At 61.2% G+C, this 21,781-nt stretch overlaps 1 protein-coding gene across 1 annotated transcript; it reads right to left on the bottom strand.

The window, feature by feature from the left end:
• Positions 1-21,703, bottom strand: PTCH2 (patched 2). Its single transcript, XM_053950144.1, is given in 26 exon segments — positions 1-1,408; positions 1,512-1,916; positions 2,060-2,305; positions 2,732-2,831; positions 3,100-3,242; positions 3,368-3,505; positions 4,048-4,331; positions 4,797-4,977; positions 5,066-5,208; positions 5,473-5,785; positions 5,870-6,275; positions 6,379-6,497; positions 6,576-6,701; positions 6,788-6,880; positions 7,004-7,159; positions 7,240-7,371; positions 7,602-7,749; positions 8,035-8,156; positions 8,250-8,445; positions 10,479-10,570; positions 10,791-10,860; positions 10,979-11,168; positions 20,945-21,137; positions 21,404-21,502; positions 21,504-21,631; positions 21,634-21,703. Coding segments are annotated over 25 exon segments (4,293 nt in total). The 3' UTR covers positions 1-1,408.
• Positions 21,704-21,781: the final 78 nt, after the last annotated feature.

The following is a 21,781-nucleotide window of genomic DNA, read 5'->3' as shown; positions in this document are numbered from 1 at the left end:
TAATTTATATATAATATATATATTTACTCTTTAAAAATAAACCTTCAGTCCCCACTACCGCCTGTACAAACTACAAAAATAAACCTTTGCTCTCTTTGATATAAATAACTTAGATGGCGTGTTTGGGGGGGGGGGGCTGCCCGCCGTGCCCACGCCTGGCACGGGGACAGGGTCCCCAAGGCCACCCCTGCTCAGCGGCATTGTCGGGGGGCCGGGGGGCCGCAGGCACAGCAAACACCGCTGGAGTTAAAGTGCTGGGTAACGGCGCGGACGGTGCCCGGGACGGGGACAGGGACAGGGGCTGGCTGCAGGGACAGCCCCGTTGCACGGGGACATGGTAAGAAATACCGTTTCCCAGCAAGATGTGCCTGGTGGCACCATGGGAGCCCACGTCAGCGTGCAGTGTCCCGTGCATGCTCAAGCCTGTGCCATCCCCTGGACAGAGCACAACTGTGACACAGGGGGGGCTGTGATCGTGGAACAGCTCAGGAGCTTGGCACAGCAAGGACCACTCCAAGGATCTCCCCCTTCCAAAATCCTGCCTGTGTGCTGGGGAGCAACAGGCTCCCTTTCTCCACTGTGGCACATCCATGATCTCCAGCCTTCCCATCCTTGCCACTGGGGAAACTGAGGCATGGACTAGCACGTTGGAAGGGGTGAGCTGCCCATGGAGTGGGGGCATGAACCAGGTCTGTGCCCCCAGGCTCCTGCTGCCTCCAGTGGGCAGCCCTGCACTGAGCAAAGGGTCTGCCCGCTCCCTGCCTGCACCCTGGGCAGCCGGGTGAGGCTGTAGGCTGAGAAATAAATCTTTTAAAATAAGCTTAAAAATATATATCTCTCTATAGATAGTTTCCCTTTGCAATAAATAAAGGTGGGAGTGCCCACCCTAGGCCTTGCCCATGGCATGCCAGGGCATAGCTAGCTCTGGGGCTGCCCCCTTATTAGAACAGGGGGCATCAGGGCAGCCTGTTGGGGTACCCCAGCTCATGGCCTGGGATGGGTGGTCCCAGGAGGAGGTGATGGGGAGCAGGCAGTGACCCCACTGAGGGGGAGCTGGCATGGCACCGAGTCCACCTTGCCAGCAGCTCCAGAAACAGAGGGGGGAGTTAGTGCTTCCATTTCTGGGGGGCAACAAGTCCAGGGCAGGATAACCCCAAGCCCTGGGTGATGGGACACGGCACCAACGGTACAGCCTCAGGTGAGGGACACGTGGGCACGGCCTGGCCTGCACACAGCTTGCATAGAAGTGCCAGCCTGCCCTACCAAGCCCCGGTGCAGGGTGCAGGGGGGCTGGTCCTCCTTGGCCAAGACCGCTCCAGCAATTAGCAGCATGACACGGGTGACCCCGCTCTGCACCCTCCTGTGCCCACTGGGTGCTGAGGAGATGCTCTGCTCAGGAACCAGCAATCTGCAGGGAGAGAGATTTGGGGGTCAGTTGGGTCCCTCCACACCCACCTCGCACCCCCACGCTGCCAAGCACCAGCCTTGGGTAGGGCGTTCCCCAGGCTCACCTAGCGCCAGGCACCTGCCCTGTGGTGTCCCATGTTCTGCATCTCAAAGGTGTCGGGCACTGCGGTGCCGCTGGTGCTGGGCTCGTCCAGGCAGTCCTGCTCACTGCTGGTGAAGCCCTCGGGGCTGAAGGTGGGGTAGGAGCCAGGCAGTGTGGGGTGCAGGGCCACTGTCACTGATGCGGTGGCCGTGACGGTGGTGTAGCTGCCGGCAGGACCCTGCAGGTGGGTGCTGTAGGTGGGCAGGGCTGCGGGGGGCGCTGGCCGGGTGCCCGGTGGGCCGGGCTGCGGGGGATCTCGGGGCAGCGTGGTGCACGGCTCCCCGAAGGGCAGGGGAGCTGAAGGCTGAGGGCCAGAAGCCTCTTTCTTCCCCTGAACGTCCAGGCTGTCCTTGTAGGGCTTCAGCACCTGGAGGGGAAGCATGAAGCATGAGGGTCCCCAGTCATATTGAGCATCCCTCTGGCAACACCACCAGCTCCCATCCCCCAGCTTTATCCATCCCCTGGGGATGCAGGGGAGCTGGCAATGCCACAATGGGTAGAGACACTCACAGTGATGCGGGGGAAGCTGGGGTCCTTGCCAGCCTCCAGTAGGATGTGTGCTGGGGCAGGGGGCACAACGAAGGGTCCCCGTGGGCTGCCTGGCCCCACACTCTCCGTGTAGTGCTCCGTGTTGGAGGGCTCAGGGAAGGTGGCGGGCCAGGCTGGGGCGCGCCGGACGTACAGTCCCCCAGGGCCCAGACATGGGGGTATCGACTCTGGTGGGGGTAGGCAGGGACCATTATCCACCAGGGATGCCTGGGGAGAGAAGACAGGTCAGAGGGGCCCGGGACAGAGTATGGAGAAGTAGGGAGTATGGGTTGATGCGAGCGAGGATGGGGATGTGGGCGATGCCAGGTGAAGCAGGGATGGGATCAGGGAGGTCATGGATCAGGGAGGAATGGGTCAGGGAGGGATGGGGGAAGTTGTGTGTGAAATGAAACGGGAACAAGGTCAGGTAGGTATGGGGCAAGTAGGATATGGGTCAGAGAAAGAATGAGGTAAAAGAGGGATGGTACACAGCAAGGGATGGACTGAGGTGGGTTTGAGATGAGGTTGGGAGTGGACAAGGCAAAGATGGATAAAGGGTGAAAGGTGGGCAGGGAGTGGGGCAATGGGAGATGGAGAGACATGGATACGGGGCATGGGAGGACGAGGGAGAAGTGGGATGGAGGGGTCTTGTACCTCAGGGGGTGGCCCGATGACAGAGAGCAGCACAGGCAGCAGCACCAGCCCGTTGAGCAGCCCCAGCAGCGTCAGGATGGTCAGCACCGCAAAGAAATACCTGAGGGGACCATAGACACATGAGGTAAGCAGGCACAGCCGTCATTAACCTGTCCCATTGCAAACATGGCTTCCCGTGCTATAGCCCGTGTCCGTGCCATGTCTCCTAAGCCTCCAGGCAAGATGGAATGGCAGTACCCAGCAAGATGTCCTCACCAGCAACCCCACATCTCCACTGGCAGACAGGGAGGCTGCCACACCCACCAGCCCCCACTGCCAAAGCTCTTGTAGGGCAGCAAGTGGCTGGTTTACCCTTCTTCAGTGCTCACCTCATGATGAAATCAAACTCAGAGCCAGCCAGCATGAGGACACCCAGGAGAGTGGAGACAGCACCATCCATCACAGGTGCAAATGTGTGCTCCAATGCTGCGGCTGAGCGCACGTTCCTGCTCCCCGCAGCTGTCAGGAAGCCCTGAGTGGGATGGAAATGTCATGTAGGGCTGTCCCCGTGTGCCACCCATGATGGGCCACCCATTAGCACATGGCCAAGGCGGTGAGGGTGCCAGGGAGTGGGAACTGGGATCAGCCTGTGCTCACCAGGGCCACATGGACAGTAAACTCCACACCGATGCCCACCGAGGCAATGAGGATGACCACAGGGATGGCGCTCAGCTTGATGCCCATCAGCCCCATGATGCCAAACAATTCCACAGCAATCATGGCCAGGATGGAGACCTGGAGGGTGGTGGGATCAATGAGGGATGGCTTTCATTGGCTGCACCCTCTCCCTGGCAAGCCTGGTCCTACTCTATATAGGGCAGCGTCACCTCACCTACCCTTTTCCCTCTATTTGGGAATAGGGTCTGTCCCATCTGTCCCATCTTCTGGGGGTAGCCCTCACCCTGCTCTGCATGGATGTCATCAAACCCCTGCCCACTACACACATTCCCATCATAACGGGTTCCCTGATCCCTCCATGTGGCTCGCCCAACAACTGCCACTTCCATATGGGGGTTCCCGTCACACTCTTCTGCATGGATGTATCCAGGGCCCCCTGTTCTCTTCATCAATGATTTAACTGATCCCTCCATACAGGAGTCCCCCACCCACTGCCACCCTCATATGGGCATCCCTTCCCTTCAGGGTACCCCTGGCCACTCCATCACCCAATTCCCATGAAGCAGGTACCCAGGGCCACTCAGCATGACGGGAGAAAGGCTGGATGCCCCTGACCCCACCCATCAGGACCATCCCCATGCATCAGGGTGCGTACTCACGATGATGCCGGCGGTCCAGGGGTTGAGCAGCAGCAAGGCGCAGACGAGGAAGGTGCAGGCCAGCAGGATGCTGATGGCCAGCAGGAACCAGTGCCGCAGGCCGATGTACTGCTCCCAGAAGAGGAAGGGGTAGCCGCTGGGGTAGCTCAGCACGCCGTGGCGCTGGGCGGCCTCCTGGCAGATGGCCCGTACGCTCTCAATCGCCTCCACGAAGTCGGACGTGCGACGCAGCCCGCTCAGGTAGAAAGGGAACTGGGCAAACTCCAGTGGCTGGGCTGCTGGGACTGGTGAGGAGATCACAGGCAGTATGAGGGTATGGGCAGTATGGTGTACAGGCAGCACGAGAGCACCAGTCACACCAGCCTGAGTGCAGCCTGGGCAGCCTGATGCCCGGCTGGGTACCACAGGACTGGGGAGTGTGTAGGAAACAGACTGGGGTCAAGGAGGAGGGCAGGGCATTTCTCTGCCTGTAGGATTTTTGTGCATTAGTGGGTTACTCTTTGTAGTGAGATGCTCATGGGCTGGAGCAGGCATGTGTTGCTAAGGGCATAGGGAATGTACAGTGGGATGCTCAGGGTGTGGGATGCAAGAGGACGAGGGTCAAGCATGGGGAAGCAAGGCAGTTTACCGGATGGGGTGAGGGATGTGAGGGGTTTCCCTTCAGGGCAAAAAGATGTGGGGAGTGGGAGGAGGAGGAGGAGGATGGCAGGGGCAGAGGGGGCCCTGGGGAGCCCACCATGCTCACTCACTTCGCAGGTTCTCGCCCGTGGTGTCGTACTTGTCATGAATCCACTCGGGGGGTGGGGGGTAGAAGTTGGCCTGGGAGGCAGCAAAGCCCAGGGGGTCGTTGCTGGCCCACACTGTCAGGCAGATGTAGAAGGTGTCGGGGGGGATGATGCCATTCTCGTCCACCAGTCGCCGCGTGGTCAGCTACAGAAAAGACCAGGAGTGGGCATGAGCTGGGCAGCTGGGGCAGAGACATCCCCAGCCCAGTCAGCCCAGCCCTGTCACCACTCACCTGGTTGAAGTTGAAGGGCTCCTTCTTGTTGCCAGTCTGGATGAGGAGCTTGTACGCCAGTGCCCCATCCTCGGAGCCATTGCGGTAGCTATCATGGGTGATGCGCCCGGCCTGCCAGTCCCTGTCGAAGGTGGCCTGGAGCCCTGGGGATGCACAATGTGGGGTAAGCATCCCCGGGGACACACCACCCTGCACACCACCCCATGTAACCCAGGGAGTGCGGTGCCAGAGAGATGGGCACACAGAAACCCCAAGGCTCAGCTTCCAGTGCTAGGCACCTTGGGACCATCCTCCCCAGGGTACTGCACACAAGGGAGGGCATTCCCAGGCCAGTGGGGAGCATGCAGGCTAAGGAGAGGAAGGACTGTCAGGCAGGGGAAGTCATGGAGAAGAGGCATGTCCCTCACCTCGCAGCCAGTCCTGGAAGTAATGGAGCCACATTTTAGGCAGGTCGCGGTTGCCCTCCCGCACCACATACTTGACGGTGCTGAAGGCCTGGTGCAGGCTCAGCAGGGCAGCCTGGGCACCCGGGTAGTGGAAGCCACCCTTAGTGACAATGAACATGTTGTAGAAGGAGAAGTACTTGAACTGGGCCGAGATGAAGGCGTGTGCCTTGGTGTCCCGTGGCACGATGTCCGTCAGGTAGAGGCCATCATGTACCATGGTGGTGCCATAGAGGCTCAGCCCTAGCAGTGCCAGGAACAGCACCACCACTACCACCTGTGGGGACAATGGGGGGGTCAGGAAGAGTCCTGTGCCACCCACCCACCTTGAGTGGCACCACCAGGTCTGCCCCCACCTCACCTTGGTCCGGGTGCGCAGAAGGAGTGGGGCGTACTTCTCCCGGGCGAAATCAGCGAGGCTCCAGCGGCAGAAGGGCAGGGGGACACAGTCCCGCCCGCCCTTGGCCTCATCCAGCTGGGACAGCAGATCCCGGGTGGAGCTGGATGGGGTGAAGACCTGAGAGCCCAAGGGGTCACTGTGGGGCAGGAGGATGGCAGGTGAGGTGCACACCTGGGACGTGGGTGGCAGGACGGTGACAATGTGGTGGCCCGAGGGGTCACACCGGGTGAAGGCTTGCACAGTGGTGGTGATCTGGGTGCTGGTGGCCATGCCGGGGTGCCCATAAGGAGATGGGTGGCAAGCATGGTTGTCATTGGCATCAGCAAGCTCCTGGGGCTGGATCTGGATGACCCTTGATGAGCAAGGGCTGCATGGAGAGAGTGAAGGAGGAGAGAGAGAAGGACATTTAGTCACCCAATCTTCTTAAGGGACCTGTGGGGTCAGACCCAGAGTCAGCCCAGTGCCAGTACCTGTAGAAGCAGCAGAGGATGTCGAGCCGGCGTTTCTCCCGGCGGTGCAGGTCCAGGCTCAGGACAGCAGGGAAAACAAAGAGCACCATGGCGAAGTTGAACACAACAACCACTGCAGCCTGCAGGTATTGGGGGACACACGTCAGAGCAGGTCTGGCCATCCCTTCCCATCCCCTGGAAAGGGACCGTGGCCCTACCTGGAGGGAGAAGGCACGCAGGGCAGGGATGGGCACCAGGGCTGCCATGAAGAAGGCGATCATGTTGCTGACAGAGGTGAGAGCCACACTGGTCCCTGTGCGCTTCAGACACTCACCTGTCCGCTCCTGCAGGGACAGAGAAGGGGTGATGAGAGGGACCATGGGGAAGCAGGAGGAGGCCGAGAAGTCCCTGGGCAGTGCTCAGTGCTCACCTTGAAGGGGATGTGCTGGCTCGTCTCGGTGAAGGCGTGAGCCAAGAGGAACATGTCATCCACCCCAATGCCGAGGGCCAGGAAGGGCAGGACCTGCCACAGAGCAGTTGGCATGAGCAGAGGGACACAGCCACCACTTGAGAAGGGACTCAGCCACCCCTGAGCCCTCAGGGTCCCACCCACCTCACAATACCCAGCTCTTCCTCCAGCACATACCTGGGTGGTGGCTGCATTGAAGGAGATGCCCAGCAGTGAGCAAAGCCCCAGGCCGGAGGCGACGGAGAGGGCCACAAGCAGGACCCCAGCCAGGCCCACAGCCCCTTGGGACTTGGAGCAGTCCCACCGCAGCATGGTGACACAGGCATAGGCCAGCTGGAAGAGCACAGTGGGTTAGCAGGGACCAGGGGGCAGATGGAGGGAGGGCAGAGGACAGAGAGAAGGGGTACACATACCATGAGGAGGTAGCCCCCAGCCACCCGGATGACGCTGACGTCAGAGAAGGACTTCATGATGTCATTGAGTGTGGTGGTGGAGAAAGCATGGACACTCTGTGTGGCGTTGGGAGGGATGGAGTCCTGTGCCAGCTGCCAGAGGTGCATCCCATTAGAGGAGTCAGGAGCCCCCTGCTCTACAGTACACCCACCCCAGAGCCATTCAGGGTGTCAGCGTCACCACTGACAGTCCCTAGGGATGCACTGGACTAAAAGAGAGTAGTGCCAGAACCCATGGCCACATGAAAACCTGGGCACAGAGGGATGCCATGCACAGGCTCACCCCCACCCAGCCCCATGTGGGTGCTGTTCCTGGTGCTCACCTCTACAAATTTCCTCTGCCAGGCCTCCAGGATGGCTCCTGCCTTCTCCTCGCTCCAGCTGATATCATGGATCTCGTAGTCATCCTTGAAATGCTCATAGAGCTGCCGGGGGCTCATGAGGAGGAACATGGTCTGCAGGGCCTCGGCGCTGGGGGACAGGCACGCACCTCGCTGGGACCGGCTGCCGCGCCCCAGGATGCAGGAATGGGTCCATCCCCCACCCCAGGGCACCCATCCCCACCACGGACACCCAGGAGAGGACCCAGGCATCCTGCCTCCTTGCTCTGCCTTCCTCCGCCTTGCTCCAAAGCGCTGCCTTGCTCACTGGCCCCACACACTCACCAGCCTCTGAGACAGCCCCACAGCCCCTCCTGCAGCCAGGGCAGGTATCCTGCCCTGTGCCTGGGGATGCCCACACCACAGTAGCTCTTACCGTAGCAGCTTGCCCTGGGAGTCTTTGGTCGTGCCACCTAAAATCAGCTCCTGCTGCCAGCGCATGAACTTCCTGGAGAAGCCGTGGCAGCCCCCCGAGAGTTCGGCCGGGATGTCAGGGCTCTGTGGGTGCAGGGGAGATGTCAGGATTGTGGGGCAGGCAGGAGAGCAGTAAGCCCCTACACCCAATCCTGGTCCTTGTGGACTGTGACCCACCTGCTGGCTCTGCTTGTTGGGAGCACTGGAGGGACATTGGGGGTCCCGGGGGTCCAGGCAGGGCCGCTCCATGTAAGCCTGTCCCACCTCTGCCTTGTCTAGCAGCTCTTTGAAGCCTTCCAGGGATGTGAACTGGCCCAGCTCCTCCATCAGCTGCAGAGGGTCCAGGTTGCTCCACTGGATGTCCGGGCGGCCCCTGGGCAGAGAGCAGCACTGGGGTCATGGGGGATGCCAAAACCCACACGCAGTACCACCACCACCACTGCCAACCCATCCCAGGGCTGCTGTGGATGCCCTCACAGGCAGAATGAGAGGATGCAGAGGAGCATCAGCCCCCAGCACATCCCTTACCCCCTCCCGGGGCCGCCCACGGAATCCCCCATGCCCTGTGCGCCACAGCGGGCCATGCCCCGAGTCAAGTAGCGTGCCTGATCCTGTTAGTCCGGGACAAAGCGGGGGGAGCCGGCCCTGCTGCCTGGCCCCGCTTTGTGTGAGCAGTCAGGCCGATTACTGCCCGTGGGCTAACATCTTGATAGAGGGGAGCAGACAGGCAATAGCTCCCGGCAGCCCTTACAGCCCTTCCTGCCATTTTCCCCCAAGCTGGAGAGTTTGGGGCTCAGCAGAGGTTCTGGGGGCTCAGCACAATACTGAGAGCTGAGCATGGAGTAGGTTCTTGGAGGTGCAGCAGGACCGCACAGGACTTGTGTGCCCAGGAAAAGGGTTTTTTCCCATTGCCTGCAGATGCTCTGCTCACTCCACCCCAGCCTGAAGAGCTGGGGGCCAGCTTCCAGCCACACTCAGCTTCTTTTTTAAGACAGAAAGGACACACAAAAAAGCCAATAACCCAGCCCAGCACTCCAAAGAGGGGAAGAAAAAGCCCCGAGCAAGTGTGGGCTCTGGGGAGAAACACAGCCTAATAATTCATGAAGGCTGGCTGGGCCAGAGCCGGCCGCTCGAGATTCCCACATACCAACCGGAGCTGCTGCTGCTTCCAAAGAGAGCCCTTTTATCTGCTTTCGCTTGCTTCACTGAGCCAGGGCAAATCCTTTTGTCTTTCCATAGATTGCTGCTCTTTGTTCTCCCAGCTCCCACCCCGCTCACCCCTTGGCGTTAAAAAGGGGGACGAGTCCCCATGGGCCGGCCGGCACTCAGCTGGGGTGCCCGCCCGGGCACCCGTTCACTCGGCTGCTAGGACAGATGAGTCCCATGGCTGCTCCAGTGCCACCCTGCCTGCCACGTACCTCAGCCCCAGAACGCTGCCCAACACGGCAGGCAATGCCACCAGCATCCCATGTGGCACAGCCACCCCAGCCCCTGCTGGGGCTTGCTCCTGCTCTCGGCAGTTCCCCAGCCTGGGATGGGGAGAACCTGAGGTCCTGGGGGGGCAAAACCAGACCCCTAGTTCTGGCTGGGGATGCTGCGGCCCCTTCCCCCTCCTCCCATCCACAGCAGCCTGAATAAGGCCACTATTTCATCTATTTGGCAAGGGGCAGCTTTCAGAGCAGCATTAGCATGAGAAAGCACGGGGCTGCGTTTGCTGACAATGCACAAGCCGCCCCAGCTCTCCCGGACAAACACACACGTAAACAGAAGGAATGTGGGGGAGGCTCCCCCGGCCCAACCCGGGGTTCCCAGCCCCACCACCATGGTGCAAGGAGCTGGCTGGGAGTCACTCGCCACCCAGCCCAGGGACTCCGTGCCCTCCATGCCCCTGGGTGCAGCTCAGGAGTGTGGGTGCCCTCTCACAATGGTTGCACCCACAAAGCACTGATGGGGGTGGGGGTAGCAGCCTCAGGGACCTGCCTGTGGCACAGCCACTGTCCCCCTGTCCCCATCCCTGGCTGGTGGGAAAGCATGGCAGGGATGGGATGGGATGGGATGGGATGGGATGGGATGGGATGGGATGGGATGGGATGGGATGGGATGGGATGGGCAGTTCCTGCCTGTGGGCTGTAGCCCCCCCTGCAGCAGTGCAGCCCTACCTGTGCCACTGAGGCCAGGCAGGGGAGGACAGGGACCTTGTCCCGAGGGTGCTGACCCAGCAGGACAGCAATGGTTGTGGGACCAACCTAGGGCTGAGCAGGACAAGCTGCAGCAGCACTGGAGCACCTTGGAGCAGGCGGAGCCAAGCTACAAAGGGAGGTCAAGCACAGCCCCTCAGCAGCATCCCCCGCTCCTGCTCCCACCCAAGACCCCCACAGGCCAAGACAGTTCCCCACACACACTCACGGGAGATAGGCTGAGCCTCCCTGCAGCTTGGAGCCTTCCCAGAAGCAGTCCAGCGGTGTCAGAATCACACAGGGGAACAGCTTCTCTATCATCTGTAGGAGGAGATGTGAGGGGTCAGCAGGGATGGATCAGACCCCCCCAGTCTCCCCCTGCCTTGCTGGGCTTCCCAAACCCGTGCCTTCACAGCCCCTGGGGCTGACGAGCACTGTCCCCACCACAGCCCGTCCACTGCTATTCTTTGATGGACTGATCCCGTGGATCAACAGCCACCCCCGGGGGGACTCCAGAGGGCCATCTATGACCAGCACTTACCCTCTCAATCATGCCATTCTCAATGATGGGGACACCTGACTTGTAGCAGATCTTGTTCAAATCCCACGATCTGGAAAGGCAGAAGGAGGAGCTGAGAATGGGCATATCCCACAGGGGACATGGCAAGGGATAGAGGGATGTGCAGAGCACGGCGGGGGTCCCCGTCCCCCACGTGGAGCCGGACTCACTTTCCGTACAGTGAGACTTGAACCTTGCTGGCGGCCAAGGCCGCCTCGAGGTGGAGCTGCAGGGCCTCCTGTGTCAGGATGTTATCACCATCCTTCTTCGGGGTCTGGATCAACATCTGGGAGGTGTAGACGGACTCCTCGCCCAACTTCTCCTTGGTGTAGCGAAGCTCCTGGCTCACCCGGCTGCCCGCTGTGGAGGGGACCATGATGTGCCCTGTCAGTGCCAGGGCAGGCAGAGCCCCCATCCCACCAATTTGCCCTGCCCATCAGGCTGCCCAGGGAATGGGATGGGCAGAATCAAGGCCGTGCAGCATCAGATGGTGCCATGATCACTCACAGGGACTTCTTGGTGTGGGGTTCCCCAATTGCTGCATCCTCTGGGTGCTCATACCCAAGGGATCCAAATAGGGACCACCTCAGGACACACTGGACCAGGCATCTCCCTTCCCATCAACGCTGTACCCAGCCCCAAAGCAGCTTGTTGGCTTTACTTTCCCCAGAAAAAGCCCACAGACAGATAGCTGGTGAAGCAGAGTGGACCCAACCTGTCCACTTCCACCCGTGCACTGTGGTGGGTGCTGCAGATGCCCAAAACCAGCCCCCAAAATAGGAAGCTAAACTGGAGGCAAGCCAGCCCAGCCCAGCTCCTCCGTGGCACCCCAAGGCAGGCAGGGAAGGAGAGTAGGGAGAGGCAGGCACCCCAAAGTCCCTGCAGGTGTAGGCTGTCCCAGGAGGAGTATGGGGACAGGGGAGGGACGTGGTGTTGGGGACATCACTCTTTCCTGCAAAGGCTCTGGGATCTGTCCCCCTTCGGCAGCAGGAGAGCTCCGAGCACAGCAGGGCCAAGGTTTCCAGCTGAAGCCACTGATTTCATTTGTGGCTGCCTCGGCGTGGAAGACAAAAATCCCCTCGCAGCCAACGTGGCTGGGTCTGGGACCAAACCCTGCACAGTCTCTCGCATGGCTGAGCACCAGCCCAAGGACAGCTGTCCCCGTCCCCTTCAAATGTGGGGCTCCCATCCCTCCTGGCATAGCAAAGGGGAGACAACACAGCCCAGAGGGTGGGGAGTGGATCCTGAGACCCCTCCCAAGTGCACCACTTGGCTGCCCTGCTCCCAGCCCCCTGCCCAGGGTGGGAGGGACGCTGCCCTTGGCACATTTGGGGTGTAGCCCCCATCCCAGTGCCACCCACTGGTGTACCCCAGGATGCCCAGCGTGGGATGCTTCCCAAGGCAGTGCTGCTGGCAAGGGCGAGGCCAGCTCCTGCCCAGCCCCAGGAAAGCGAGGGGAGGTCACGATTCATCTGCACCAGGATGCTCCCACAGCAAGAGGCGGGGGCCCCGGCGGGCCTGGCCCTCCGCCAGCACCGAGGAGGCCAGAGCGAGACCGCAAATAAGGAGCAGAATCTTCCCTTTTAATGACTTATTATATGGGTTGGTGTTTTGGTTTTTTTTTTTTCCCTGCTTTTTGGGAACGGGGAGGGCAAAGCATCTTTATTGTTCCTGGCTGGGCCAGGAGCAGCTGGTGTCCATCAGATGCCAGTTGGGATAGAGGTTGTGCCAGGGACAGGGAGGGGGGGGACATGGCCGCGGCTTTTGTGTGTGTGTCAGAGGGGATAGCAGCACCCAGGGCGAGTGGACGAGGACACAGGGAGGGTGGGTGTCGGGGGTGGGGGGGAGTGGGACGCCCATCCCGTTCCCAGCAGGCTGGGAGGTCGGGCAGGAGGTGCGCCAAGCTGCTCTGATCTCAGCCATGCCACCCACGCCGAAGCCGGGCGGGAGGTGGGACACAGCGAAGAGGGGGTGCCCGACAGCGCTGCTGCTCCCGGGGGATGCATCCTGCTACGCCCTGCCCTGCCGGCATCTCCGCCCAGCACGGCTGCGGGAGGAGCCACACATCTGCAAGCATGGGGTGGCGGCGAGCCCCCGAAAAATTAAAGAAGAGGGGGGAAAAAAAAAAAAAAAGAAAATAAAAAGCCGTCCCTTGTAATTAGTGTTAATTTGGAACAGGGCACCGCGAGCCGTCAGCAAGCTTCAAAGGCCGTGAGGAAGCCTCAAATTCCAACACCCTAATTAACCAAAGAGCAACATGAAAAGACAAGGCAGCGCGCACAGGGCTGCCAAGGACACTTCAAACGGGCGCGCGCCCGCCGGCCGGCCAGCCCGGGAGCGGGGCGAGCCGCCCCACGCAGCCCCCCGGCCCGGGAGGAGGCTGCGGGGGCACCCCGATACCAACAATGAGCACGTTAATGAGGAACTGTATGTAAATTCTTCCTTGTTGTTCTTGTTGTGTTGTTTTGGGGTTTTTTTTTGTTTTTTTTTTGTTTTGTTTTGGGTTTTTTTTTATTCCAATTAACAAAGGGAGCCCTTGGCTTTTTCATGCAAAGGGCTCTCTGGTTCCAATCAGGCGTCCGGTCCTGCTTACTAACAGCCTGCTCTGCTCCCCGGCAGGGTTTAGCTTCACTGCCCTGGACCCACAGCTCCCTCCAAAATCCAGCTTGGGGGCAGGGCAGACCCCCGAGGCAGGAACATCCTCGCTGGGGTTGGGCATTGCTCCTTGGTAGCACTGCCTGGGGGTTTCACGCTGGGGGGGTTGTGGGTGCAGGCTCAGAGCAGCTCTGGCTGGACGGTGGATTGGGACCCTACACCCCCTTGCACTCCAAACACCTGGGGTGCAGAGCAGGATCCTGCCGTGCCCAAGCAGGGAGAGTGGATGCTAAGGATGGGACAGGGTCCCTAGCAGCGAGGGTGGCTGCGTGTGCGGCTGCCTCCCATCCACGGGCCATGGCCGGGGAGCCCTCTCCGTAATTACAGCATCCGCCACAAAATTATAGAGCAGGGCTGGAGCCTCCCTGCCCCCTTCCCGGCCACTCTGCCTGAGCCATTTCACTGCCACTGTACCCCAAACCCTCCTGGCACAGGACCCACAGCCACGGGCACTGCAGCCAGTTCACCCTCATAGTGGGACCAACTTGTGCCCTCAGCTGCTCCAGCCAAGACAGAGCCTCAGCCCCTGTGCTGTCCTCCTGTCCTGGGAGGGGTCTGATCCCAGCTCATTCCACATCTCCCCAGCGGTAGCCAGAACCTCCCAGACTCATCTCGGAGGGTTTGGGGTCAGATGAACCCATGCCAGGTCCTGCTGCCCACAGTGCAGTTGCAAAGCCCCCCCCCCCCCCCCCCCCCCAGCCCGGGGCTGGCCCCCTTGCAGCCACCCTGCTGGTTATGACAGCAAGGAGACCTCCCACCATGCTTTCCCAGGGCAAGGAGGTGAACAAACCCCAAGCACCAATGGTGTCTCCAAGCACCCAAGGGTGGGGGGCAGCAGGCTGGGTGTGCCAGGGCAGCGTGTCTGGGTGGCACAGGGAGGGCAGTGGGTCTGGGCAGGCTGCCAGCCCCACACTGAGCCCTCCCTGCCTGGCAAGGCTGAAGGCAAGGGAGGGATGTGGGAGGTGCTCGGGACCACAGAGAAGTACCAGTGCCTCCCCAGGAAACACATGCTGCAAAGACCACTCTGCCCCCTCAGGCTGGGTTGAGGTCATGGTCAACAGCACTGCCACCACAGTGCAGATGGCACCCAGGCACTGTCAGTGTTGTCACCGCTTGAGTGACTTGGGTGGGACAGGATGACAGGGAGGGAAACACTCCTGGGTACACATTCTCGCTTGGCCCCCAAAATCAGGCCCTGTCTCGACTATTGTAATGGGGCTATGGGATGTGGCAACAAATGTTGTTGAGCTGCAGATTCAGCTGGTGCACGGGGGATGCTGCAGCCCTGACCCCAGCTCCAGCTGGGCCCACTAGCAAGGGACTTGATGAGCAGCGCCCTTTCTACAGCACAACATCCCAACGCTAGGGTTGGAAACCACCACAAAGGCACAGCTGGGAGTGAGGCAAGGTCAGGCTGAGATCCCCTGGGAAAAGCCATCCCCATGGGGAACCCCCTTTGCAGCACACCCCCCTGCTACAAGAGGCACCCACGGGTGCAAATGCGGACCGAGTGCATCCCGCTGGCAGAGATGCCTGTCCTGGGTGATCAGAGCCCCAGGGGCTTCAGAGGGATGCCAGAACCGTCCTGCAACTCAAGCACTATCCCTCATCCCGGTGGGAGGGGGTCCCGAGGCACCGCCCCAAGCATCCCTCGGCTGCAGCTTCCCCGTGCTGAGCGGCGTGCAAGCCGGAGGCCACCTTCAAAGTGTTGTGGGGCGGATTAGCTGGATTAGGGAGGCAGTGAAAGGACCCATGCTGCTCCGGAGGAAGTCTCGCCCAGGGCACACTGAAAGAGCCATTTTTACCTGTCCCGGCCGCTACCGCCAGCCTCGCCAAAAGCCCGGCGGCCCCATCCTGTCAAAACACGTCCTCCCGGCCCCATTCACCCCGCGGCTGGTCCCGGGAAGGGGGGCAGCTGCGTGGCAGATGGGTGCCCCCAGCAGCACGAAGGGATGGAGGAGGGCTCGACGCTGCCCCAGCACCTCCAACTAAACCCAGCCCCACTGAAGGGGCTCCCAACTAAGTCAAGAGGGGCGGCAGAAGACGGGGATGCCTTCAAAAAGCCAGCGGCGGAGGGGCTGAAAGGGCCCGTTTGGGGCCAGCTCCCCAGCCGCCGGCCCCGGCCGAACTCTTTTGTTTAACGGCAAAGCTAAATTAATGTCTTTATTACCCCAAATCGGGGGGCGGCGGTTCCCAGCACAGGGAGGGGGGCAGCCGGGAGCTCGCACCGCCCCGGCCAGCGCCGAGGGGACAGCGCGACCCCCGAAAAAGAGAGAGGGGGAAAAAAAAAAAAAAAGGGGGGGTAGAGGGGATTCAGTTGGGAACTATTCACCGCTAAGACTCCTGTCAGCATTGACATAAATTTCCACTGGTGTTGGCATTTAGGCATTTGCCATTTCCATATGTATAGGGCTGCCTGTACTAATTATGCTAATCACCCCCTCTGTTGGCTGCTGTGAAAAATGGCCACATTAGGCACTCCACTGCTTGCTAATGTCACTTAATGTGTGGTTGAAACATACATTCATCCCCCTCTGAATGGTGAAATTTTTCCACATTGCTGGCTTCATTCAGGCAAGAAATGAATTTTTTGAACTCAGACCACTTTTCCAGGCCCGAGGGAGAGGCAGATAATAAAACCCTCTTCTCGGGCCCTGGCGCTGCCCCCTCCCAGCCGCCAAATAACATTTAAAACACACAAAAAAAGAGCCCGTTCCCTAAGTCCGTAGATATGTCCAAGTTTAAAAAAAAAATATATATAAAAGAAAAAAAATTCTAGGAAATAAAAAATATATAAGTTGAAAAGGAAAACAAAATGGATAGGGGCAGATAAGCCACAGCCATCTGTAAAGTCTTCCAGTCTCTTTGGGTTAATTAGCAAAATTTTCCAGCCCAAAAAAGCTGACCAAGCTGTCAAGGAAGGGAAAAGGAAGAGCAAGAGGTTTTGCGCTCAGCTCCCAAAGATAAATAAATAAAGGTGAACTGCCTGGACCCCATCTTCTGGTAGGTGGGGGGCTACTGGGTGAGTCTCCTTCCTCCCCCTCCTTTCTTGAGAAGAAAGCTTCTTTCAGAGCCAGAAGAGACTTTAGAGCAGAGGGGAGAGCCAGGCAGGAAGGTTTTTGGGATAACAGGGACCCCAGCACTTCATGGCACCAACACCCCAGCTGCTCCTCACTCCTCCAAGCTCCCAAGGATGGGGGCACAGTGTCCCCGCAGATACCCAGACCCTGCAAACAGAGAGGACAGTAGGGTGCTGAAGGAAAGATCCCACCAGGCCCGGTAAGACAGTCCCCAGCACCCTGGGCTGTCCCTTTCCTTCCTGCAGAGCAATACCTGTATCACCACACCCCAAGAGAAATGGGGACCCTCTTCCCCAGGACACCCATCTGGAGACAGAGCAGGGACACAGCAGTCCAGGAGCCCCCCCACAGGAGTGAAGCCAGCTCTGGCCAGATCCCAGCAGGCATCTTGCTGCCCCAGACCCAGGGACAAACGGCCATTAGAGCCCCCCAGCCTGTCAGCACCAGCCACACACAGCCCCCCAGATTCACCCGCTCCTTTCTCAGACCCTGAACAAACATCCCACCCCACAAACCCACCCACCCAGCAAGGAGACCACCCACCTCTCTGTGTGCCCACCCAGGAACGCCTGTGGCATCCCTCTTGCCCCCACTGCTGCTTCCCCACACCCCTCCACGGAACCCACCGGGCACGGTGGGGACAGGGGCTGGGAAGAGAGGCCACACAGACAGTGCTGAGGGCGTTCAATCCTGTCCTTGGCTTCCTGTTGGGGCTTTCCCATTGCCTCTGCCCCTCTCTCTGCAAACAGAGTCAGCCCAGAGTCGGCCGGCACCTCCCCTCCGTCCTGGCCTGCCGCGGCAGAGCTCCAGGCTGCATCCCAGCCCTGTCCTGGGTGCCGAGGAACTGATGCCCTGTGCCAAGAACTGTTGCAGAGGTCAAGGAAGGACAGAAGCCACTGCCAAGAGGGTTGGGGGTGTCTCAGCTTTGTGCCCCAAGATGAAAACAAGAGAGCAAATTCCCCTCACCCCCATAAGATGCGTCCTATTTCATCCCACCAGCATGTTCGGGGTGTCCATGACCCCTCCAGGAAAGGGACAGGGTCTTCTCCAGGGAGACTCAGCAGCTCTTTGAGAGCGCGACGGCTGTGCGGGGCGCTTGGCTGTTCCGGTTAGGAATTAACCCGGCCTTCCTTTGAACCAGCCCTCAGCGCTATAAATCAGGCAGACCCATTCACCACCCAGGGCTCTGCCTGCCCAGAGCTCGCCTCCCCGGCCCCTTGGCCCTAAAGACACCCTGGGAGAGCCAGGAACAGCTGCCAGGTGTCTAGAGGTAACTCAACACTCGCTGCTAGCCGGGATTGCAAAGCCTCCGAGTGGCTAATTGCTTCGGAGGAGCCTAATTGAACATTTCCACAGTCGAGTCCAATTTATGGGGTGACACAGCCTCCTTCCATCTCCCAAACAGGGATACAGGTCAAGCATAACCCCAGAACACCACAAGAACCCCTCGGCCACCCCCCTGGTCTAAGGACATTGCCAGAATTGGGACAGGGGACCCTCTGTTTTCCCACTAGTGGCCAGGGTCACAGCCGAGGCTCAGGAGGACATACCATCAGCATGGCCTGAATGCTGACCCCAGTCATGGGGCCAAAGCAGGGCTGCCCACCCTATTCCCCTGTTTGGGGAGGAGGGGCATGGCACAGCAGCATCATGCTCACATGGGAAGCAGGTCCCTTCCCTCTCCTGCTCACCAGGATCCCAGCTGCGAGACAGCTGAGCTCAGCCTGCAGTGGGGACTGCCTGGCACAGGGTCACACTCTGCTCCTGCAGCGCTGGGACCTCACCTGGGTGGGGTGGTTTGCGGGTTGGAGCATCACCACCCACATCCCTCAGCCTGGCTAGGCAGAGGCAGGTGATCGGGTACAGTCACCAGAGGCTTCCTGGAACCTTAAATCACCCTGCCCCTGAGCTGGGACCCACAGGGGTAGGATGATGGGCCTGGGATTCCCTGCACACATACCCTGCCCCTTAGACACCCTACAGCACTGCCTCAGGCAGGGCTCCCACAAACATCCCCTCACAGACCCAGAGCAGGCAGGAGCTCAGGTGCCCAGCACCTTGGGGATCCCAAACACTTGGGACCAAGATGATAGGATACCAACTTTGCCAGCCAAGGAGCAAGAACTGCACTGCTTCAGCCTGCCACAGTGGTACCAGGCTCACTGCAGAGGACACACACTCCAACCCTGCCACACACGTGGGAATGTGAGAAAGCAGCAGCTGAGAAAAATCCCAAAGCAGCTTCAAGTGCTCTGGATGCAACCACAGAGTCTGGGCAATTGTGTTCCACTCTTCAGGGGCACCCCAGGCCCTCCTGTCCCCTGATAATGCCCATCCCCACACCAGCAGGATGGGGTGCTCAGTGATCAGGGCTGGCCATATGTGGGGGATGCTTTGATCTCGCCAGAAAACGCAGAAGCTGAGGCTGGTGGAGAGGCGGGGACCTACAGATGGTTATGGGGAAGGGAGGCAACCCCCCAGCTGATACATGAGACTGGAAGTGTCACCGCAAACCTTCCTTCCACATCCTGACCCACGCATGCCACCCCATGGGACTAAAGCCATCTCAGACACATCGTCATTGGTGGTCGCAGGTTGTGCCAACGCCTGAGGACGCTGGGGCTGTGCCACCCAGGAGCAAGGCACGGAGGGGTCTGCCCCAAGTGCACACTCTCGGGGGAAGAGCCCTCCCAGGAAGGACAAGGGGGGGCTCCAAGTAGCAGCCTTGGCATCGCACACCGTCCTCGACCAGGCAGCACAGATCCAGAGCAGGGGCTGTGGCAGAGCCCAGTGCACCCAGTGCCCAGGAAGGGGCAGGACACCCCATGTCAGCCGTGTTTCACCACGGACATAAAATTAAATCCAACTCCTGACACTGAAGAAGATGGGAAACCATGAGAAAGAGAAGGTTCCTGAGAGAGGCCCCCGGCACCCACATTACAGCCAGACCGCAGCGTGGGGGAAATCCCCCAAGAGCAGCCGCAGTTGCTCCTGGCTGTGCCCCGCGGAGCAGGGAAGCACAGTGGGGCACAGGAAAAGCCGGGTTTCTGGGCGCTTCCAGCCGTCCCCAGGCTTGGCCCCTTCCCCATCCCGCTCTCCACCCTGATGTGCCGCAAGTCCCATTCCCCTTAACAGGAACAACCACAGCCGCTTTCCTGGCCACAGTTCTACAAAACGCTGACTCCTTGCTACCCCAAAAGCACAATAAAAATTCAATGGAGCCGGAGCCACGACCCAGAGTGAGGGAACCACGGAGGGAGCACGTCCCTCCTTCAGCAGCCACAGCTCAGGCGCTGGCTGGATCGGGAGGTATCACTGGATTTCTCTGCTACGTGTTGCAGTGGAAGGGGGTGATGGAGCCGAGATCTGGGGAGGGGGGACAAACATCCCTGGGGAGTGGGGAGCAGGTGGGAGAGCCGGGCATTCCTGGGCAGGGGTCCGTGCGTGCATCTGTGTGCAAGCAGCCAGGGAGTGCAGAGCTCTTTTTTTTTTTTCTAAATTAAAAAAAAAAAAAAAAAAAAAAAGGGGGTGGGAGAGCAAAGTTGCTTCTATTGTTGAACCAAATCCAAGAGTAGCTGAGGACCACACAGGGAGCGGGGCGTGGGGGAGGAGGCAGCGCTCCCGCACAAAGATGGCTGACACCCCTCCGCTGAGCAACATCTGCCCCTGCACAGCACCCCGCGGGGACCCCCGCCCGGGGGATCCCCCCGCCGCGCCCGGCGGCACGGACGGGGGTGCGACTGGGGGTGCTGCCCCCCCGGGGGCCCCCCAAAGTCGAAGGGAGGCGCAGGAAAAGCAAATCCCAGACCCGTGAAGCAGGGCTGCAGGGATCGGGGAGAGAAAATCCACGCTGGAGTTATTAATAACAAAGGAGGGGGATCAGCCGCTTCCACTCGGAAACGGGGATTTGCTCCCGCCTGACCCTGTCCGCGCTCCCGTTCCCCCCGGGCCGGGGTCCCGGGCCGGGACTGGCGGCTCCGCGGCGCCGACTCTGCCCCGGTGCGGGGCTGCGGCCGTTCCCGGGGGTTCTTCCCACCAGGAAGGGGGTATCCAGCACCATCCCCGTCGCACGTGTCAGCACCTTCGCGCAGGGACCCCCGTAGGGACACGCGTGGGGGTCCCTCTTCAACCCAGCACCACGCACCCGCGCAAGGCGCAGCCCGAGCGGCCGCGGAGACGGGACCCCGGCTCGCGGGCACCCACGGCCCCGTCCTCCGCGGCCCCGCTGACGGGACGCCCGGCGGCGGCATCCTCATCTTCCTCGTCCCGACCCGCTCCCGCGCTGTCACCTGCCTCCCGGCCGGCCCCGCACTCCGCGCCGCGCGTGGGAGACAAAGCCGCGGCCGGGAGCGGGACCGGGACCGTTCCCACGGGCGGCCGAGCCCGCAGGGCCGCGCTTACCTTCCACCCAGAGGTGCTCGATGTCGGTCTCGATGGAGGCCACCCGTAGTCCCACGGCCAGAGCCCCGAACACCAGCAGCCCCACGAAGAGCACCTTCCCGCAGTGCCGCTGGATCCGGCAACCCAGGGCGAAGAGCAGCGCCTGAAATCGGGCCCGCAGCCACAGCGGGGTCGTCTGGCCCACGGCCCTGCCCTGCGGAGGGGGCGAGGACTGGGTCAGCCCGGGAGAGGAGAAGGGAGAGCCCCTGCCTGGGGAAGGGGACCCGCAGCGGGGCGGGATGCCCACGGCCGCCGCACTCGGCTTCGGAGCGGCACCGCGAGTGCCGGAGGTGCCCCGAGCCGGGGGACACGGGGGTCTCCGCACCCGCCCGGCCCGCCCCGGGCTCTTCCGCGCTCTCCGAACTCCCCTCCCCGGCCCGCAGCCCCCGCGAGAGCGGGCGATGCTCGCCCCTCACTCACCTCGGGCAGCGGCTTGCGGCGGGCGGCGCGGAGCGGCGGCGGCGCGGCGCGGGGGGGCTCGGCCGGCATGGCGGGGCGGCTGGCGGGGCTGGGCACCCCCCGTTATGTGGGGCCGAGCGCGGCGGCGGCCCCCATGCGCGCGGCGGGGCCGTGCCGGTGCCGGTGCCGGTGCGGATGGAGGGCTGTGTGTGCGCCGCCGGCCGCCCGCCGCGCCTCTAAAGGGGAGGCGGGGGCGGGGGGCGCCGGGGCCGCGCCGCCGCCGCCGCTCCCATTGGCCGCCGCCGCCGCGGCAGCGCCCATCGCCGCTGCTAAGCAACGGCGCGCCCGCCGCCGGCGGCCACACACCGCGCTCCCCCCCGCGCCGCCCCGCGCCGCACC

The sequence above is a fragment of the Vidua chalybeata genome, chromosome 9 (genome assembly GCF_026979565.1).
Source record: "Vidua chalybeata isolate OUT-0048 chromosome 9, bVidCha1 merged haplotype, whole genome shotgun sequence".
Taxonomy (NCBI): Eukaryota; Metazoa; Chordata; class Aves; order Passeriformes; family Viduidae; genus Vidua; species Vidua chalybeata.
Note: the sequence above shows the minus strand (reverse complement) of the source record. Positions and strands in the feature narration are given on the sequence as shown.